At 34.7% G+C, this 6000-nt stretch overlaps 1 protein-coding gene across 1 annotated transcript; it reads left to right on the forward strand.

The window, feature by feature from the left end:
- The first annotated feature begins 3232 nt into the window (after positions 1 to 3232).
- Positions 3233 to 5091, forward strand: LOC150033039 (uncharacterized). The gene has a single exon (XM_090305597.1). It carries the CDS (start codon positions 3620 to 3622, stop codon positions 4847 to 4849), a length of 1230 nt encoding a protein of 409 aa, XP_090161723.1. The 5' UTR covers positions 3233 to 3619; the 3' UTR covers positions 4850 to 5091.
- Positions 5092 to 6000: the final 909 nt, after the last annotated feature.

Below are 6000 nucleotides of genomic sequence, written 5' to 3' on the forward strand. Positions count from 1 at the left end.
TGAGGAGACAGTTTCAAAGCATATAAGTGGACGGAAGAGGAAAAATTCATCTATGGTATGGGATCACTTTTCTAAATGTTCTGAATATAGTGATGATGATCCGCATGCTAAATGTAACTATTGTGGTATGGTATATGCATGTCATTCTAGAAGAAATGGAAATTCAACTATGAGAATGCATATTGAACACTACTGTAAAAAAAATCCTTATCAGATTAAGAAGTCTAAGTTAGATGTAACACAAACTAAGTTGGTTTTTAAGAACAATGAGGGTATTGGAGATAATTCATAATCACATTCATCTCTTAGTTACAAGATGTTTACTATTGAGAGTGCTTGGAGACTACTTGCTGAGATGATTATTATAGATGAGTTACCATTTAAATTCGTGGAGAACCAAGGGTTTAAGAGGTTTGTGAATGGGATGCTAACATTAGTAGAACCAGAAGTTTGTTCTTCCTTCTCCAAAAACAATTGCTAGGGATATTTTGGGAATTTATGATAGCGCGAAAGAGATGTTGAAGAGCATTTTTGTGAAAGAAGGATATAGAGTGTCACTCACAACCGATACGTGGTCATCAATCCAAAATATGAACTATTTGGTTTTGATTGCACACTTTATTGATAAAGATTGGAAATTACATAAGAGAATTCTTAATTTCACCCAAATTGAGAATCATAGAGGGGAGACGATAGGAAAAGAGGTTGAGAAATGTCTAAAATAGTGGGGTATTGAAAAGGTTATGACATTGACAGTTGATAATGCTTCGTCAAATTATACTGCCATTGCTTATTTGAAGAAGCGTTTTACGCATGGGTTGGTGTTAGATGGTGAGTTCTTGCATGTTCGATGTTGTGCACATATATTGAACTTAATTGTATGCGATGACATATGAAGTAACTGTTAGGCTTTCAAGATCTTTGTATGTTACTTCAAATACAGTCTTCCATGAGATTAGTATTATTCAGAATTGCATCAGAAAATATTCAAGTGCAACTGGTCTTAATGATGTGTTTTTGCAAGAAATGACAATGAAAATGCAAGAAAAGTTTGATAAGTATTGGGGAAAAAAAGATAGAACAAATTTATTCTTGTATGTTGCCTTCGTTTTGGACCCTCGTTATAAGATGAAATTTCTTTTGCATTGCCTAAATCAATTATTTGATGTTGATGTAGCAAAAACCATAGGAAGTAAGGTAGAGGGTGTTTTGTGAGCATTGTTCAATGAATACAATTTGTCACTATCAATTGCTAATAAGGGTCAATCTTCATGTACCATTAAAAGTTCTCCATTTAGAACTTCAAGTGCAAGTGCTTCAGAGATTTTCCGTTTTGATTTTGAAGATTTGGATGAAGATGATTCGCAAAGTGTGGATTCAGAAGTTGATATTTACTTACTGGAGCCCCGTGTTAAACGTGAAGATAACTTTGATATCTTAGATTGGTAGAAGCGGAATTCTTCTAGATACAAGATTCTTAACAAAATTGCACAAGATCTTTTAGCAGTTTCGGTATCCACAGTTGCTTTTGAGTCCGCATTCAGCACTAGTGGGAGAGTAATTGATCCTTTTCATACCTCATTATCTCCAACCACTGTCGAGGTACTTGTATGTGCACAAAATTGGTTACGTTCTGAACAAATTAGCACTAGTTTACGCCAATACTTGGAGGAAATTGAAGTTGAAAAGGAAGGTTCGTATATTCTCAACATATATATATATATATATATATATATATTTAACATATTTATTCATATATTTATTATAGTAACTACTAACAAGTTTATGATTTGTTTCTTAGTTTTCATAACGGGATTGAACGAAGCGGCAAATGCAAAAAACAAGGAGAAGGAGAATCATGATCGACAAACGAACAAATTTGTTTGTATTGATTGGACTTTTGGAATTCAGCATTAGTGTTTTAGCTTGTTATTTGCTTTTATGTGACTTGTGTATTGTGTACTTCTATTTTGGAGAACTTTTTAGTTTTTAACTTTTTATTGTAGTAATTTGGATTGATATGTTTTTATGAGTTATTGTGGATTGATATGTTTTTATGAGTTATTGTGGATTGATATTTAAGAAATTTGTGCTATGTGTACTTTGGAGAAATTTTAGTTTTTAACCTTTTATTATAGTTATTTGGATTGGTATGTTTTTATGAGTTATTGTGGATTGATATTTAAGAAATTTGTGTATTGTGTACTTTGGACATGTTCTTATTGTGGATTATTGGATTGACATTTAAATTATGTTTAGAGTATAAGAAAAAGAGAATATACAAATCTCAAAAAAAGGAACAAGGAAAATAAAAGGTAATTTAAATTATGTGAAAAATTGGTAAAATAAAAAAAGAGAATATACAAATTTAAAAAAATCGAAGAAGGAAAAATAAAAGATAGTGGAACTTGGAAGGAAAAAGGAAAATAAAAGGAAGAAGAAACAAAAAAAGTTTTAAAAAAAGGTTAAAAAAAAGAAGGAGAAACCGATTCATGAAATCGAATGAACCGAATAGAACCGGTTCGGTTCGATTCGAACTACACAAATGGTGCGAGGTTCTGTATAAATAAAAGCGGTTTGGTTCGGCCGAACCGAACTGATTCCACCCCTAACTTCTACTTCGGAGAACTTTTTAGTTTTTATTTACTGTAGTAATTTGATTGATATGTTTTTATGAGTTATTGTGGATTGATATTTAAGAAATTTGTGCTATGTGTACTTTGGAGAACTTTAAGTTTTTAACTTTTTATTGTAGTTATTTGGATTGATATGTTTTTATGAGTTATTGTGAATTGATATTTAAGAAATTTGTGTATTGTGTACTTTGGACATGTTCTTATTGTGAATTACTGGATTGATATTTAAATTATGTTTAGAGTATAAGAAAAAAAGAATACACAAATTTCAAAGAAAGGAACAAGAAAAATAAAAAATAATTTAAATTATGTAAAAAATTGGTAAAATAAAAAAAGAGAATATACAAATTTAAAAAAAAATGAAGAAGGAAAATAAAAGAGAGTAAAACTTGGAAGGAAAATAAAAGGAAGAAGAAGAAAAAAAAAAACCGTTCATGAAACCTAACCGAATCGGTTCAGTTCGAACCACACAAATGGTACGGTTCGGTTTTATGTATAAATAAAAGCGGTTCGATTCGGTTTGACCTCCAAATCAAACCAAACCGAACCGATTCCACTCTACCCGTTTCAAGCCCTAACCGCCTCGCCGCTATTTTCTCCCATCTGTCTCAAATCTTTTCAGTTTCTTCCACTTTTCTCTAAATTTCATTCTCTTTTCACTTTGTCGCTTACCTATTTGCGATTCCACTCCTTATTTTCCAGGTTACTCGAGGATTGGAAGCGGTTTTCGATCCCTTTTTGGGCATTTTCAAGTTTCCATTCCGTGGATTCTTTACAGTACATGGGTACATTTTCTCTATTTTGAGCTTGGTTTTGAGTATTTTGGTTAATTTTTTTTAGTAGAATAGACCTGGGTAGGAATGACTTTTGTGGATTCTTGTGTTAGACATTTTGAATTTGGATTATGAGGTAGATTGGCGTATCATTTGTTGAGTCCATATGCGATTTGGCGCTGTTTCCTTTGTATTTTGGGTTGTGCTTGTATGATGAGTTTCAAAACTAAAAGAACTCGATCCGCATCTTCCTCAGAAGGGGTTTTCAATCGCCATAAATTTGTTAATAAGGATGCTGCCGATCGGTATAAAAAATATTTTGTTAAGAGTAGTGTTATACCGGAAAGGGGCTTGGCTCCGTGTAAAGTTCTCCAACCCCAACTATTTCAGAATATTATGCAACGGGGTTGGTCTGATTTTGTGAAACAGCCTGAGGCGGCAGTGGTTCCCATTGTTCGCGAATTCTATGCTAATATGATTGAGGGAAACTCTCGATCATTTGTACGAGGTCGTCGGATTTCCTTTGACCCTCTCACAATTAATCAGTACTATCACTTACCTAACTTTGAGCGTGATGAATATGATATCTATGCCAGTGAACAAGTGGATGTTCACCAGATCATTCGTGAGCTCTGCCAACCTGGAGCTGAATGGATTATTAACCCGGGTGAGGCGATTAGATTTAAATCTTCAAACTTGACTGTCTCTAACCAAGCTTGGCACAATTTTATCTGTGCTAAGTTACTTCCTGTGGCTCATATGAGTAATGTCACGAAAGAGAGGGCTATTCTCCTTTACGCTATTGCCACTAAGAAGTCAGTGGATGTCGGAAAAGTCATTCACAAGTCCATACGCCACATCCGACAGAGTGGCGCCACTGGAGGACTCGGTCATTCATCTCTAATTACAGCCTTGTGTAAGAATGAAGGCGTCTTGTGGAACGAGAATGAGGAGTTGGCTATCCCTAAGGCCATCATGGATAAGGATTTTATTATGGGACTTCGTGGTTGGGGTCTTGAGACCACTGGCGCAGGCCACCATGACGAGACTGCTGATGCAGGCCACCATGATGAGACAACTGATGCAAGCCACCATGATGGGCCGACTGATGCAAGCCACCATGATGGGCCGACTGATTCAGGCCACCATGATGAGCCGACTGATGCAGGCCACCATAATGAGTCGACTGACCAGGATGAGGCAGAACCCATTCGGGAGGAGCCGCCAACCATGGCCATAGACCTTCCTAGGCAGAAACGAAGGCCTCTATCCCTTGATGAGCGAGTTCAACGGTTGGAACTTCGTATTCGCCGTTACCATAGGCGCTCAGAGGAAAGATTTGATCATCTATACAAGTGTTTGTGTACTCTGCATGATCGTGGAGCCAGGCATCTGTTTCCTCCTCCCATGCAACCATATATATCAGATGAGGATCTATGAGGCTTCTTTTCATACAGGGCAGTAATTGGTTCACGCTTGGTCATTCTGTTTGTCCTCTTTATTATGTAATTATCATTTCTCTGTTCTTAAGTTTAAGGTGTTTAGTTCTATTGTGCATGGAATTTAGTTATTACGTAAGGCAGAGCTGTTGAATGCAATTTTTTTATATTTTGGATTATTTGAGATTGATGCTGCATTATTTCATTATTTCTGTGGTTATGACAGAATTTATTCTTGATTCAGGTTGGGTTTACATTTTTCTGACTCCCTTGCAATATTGTAGTTCGTCTTGTTTATTTTTGGTTTTGAAAGCTTGGAACTGACTTATCTAGTTTGACTCCTGTTGTGACTTTGAGACTTTATGATTGGAACTTATAACTAAGTTCGTATAAATCTGTTTCGAGCTTATAAAGAAGATTTGAGGTGATGCTGAGATGGGAACATAGAAAAAAGATGAAGCCACGAAGACTACTGAATGGAGAGACATCTTTGCTCGGTAAGGTAATTTAGTACTTACGGGCTATTTGGGGTGATGTTTTGGTGATGTAGTCTAAAGGAGAATTCTCCCCTAATCAAGATTCTTGATCTTTTATAAGAATGAATAATATATTTCATACAAGGGAGTGTTCCTATTTATAGAGTTTTACTACAAGTGGGGTAAAAAGGAAATTAATCTAGAATATTACCTAATTATCCAATTAACCTCTATTCTTCTTCTTACATTATTCTATCCTTCCATCAAGTCTTAAAAAGAAAAAAGTTATAAAGCAATCAAGCAATGAAATAAACTTGTTCAATGGAGTATGACCAAACAAACCTCCTACATTTTGAACAAAAATATTATGATTAAAGGTATAAATTCGAGACAAAAAAATTTAATATTGCTACCAAAAGATGAACTTCACCATCGGGCATAAACCCAAAAAGATGTTTCCTTCAAGCTCATTCAAAATTGTATTCAAAGGACCAGAATTACGTCTTTTGTGTTCTTGTTCGATTTTTTCTCTGATACTTCTTTTTTGGATTTTTCTTCTCCATTTGAAACTATTTTCAAATCAACATATTCAAATTCTTGTTTTTCTTCAATTTTATCTTTAAGATTTTCTATTTGAAAAATTTTCAATCCTGATTCTTTTGTTTTTTCTTCAGTA

The sequence above is a fragment of the Benincasa hispida genome, chromosome 10 (assembly GCF_027475165.1).
Source record: "Benincasa hispida cultivar pf3 chromosome 10, pf3_genome.v1.1, whole genome shotgun sequence".
NCBI lineage: Eukaryota > Viridiplantae > Streptophyta > Magnoliopsida > Cucurbitales > Cucurbitaceae > Benincasa > Benincasa hispida.

Coding starts and splice junctions, on each gene's coding strand:
- LOC150033039 (XM_090305597.1), top strand. CDS start 3,620: ATGATGAGTTTCAAAACTAAAAGAACTCGATCCGCATCTTCCTCAGAA.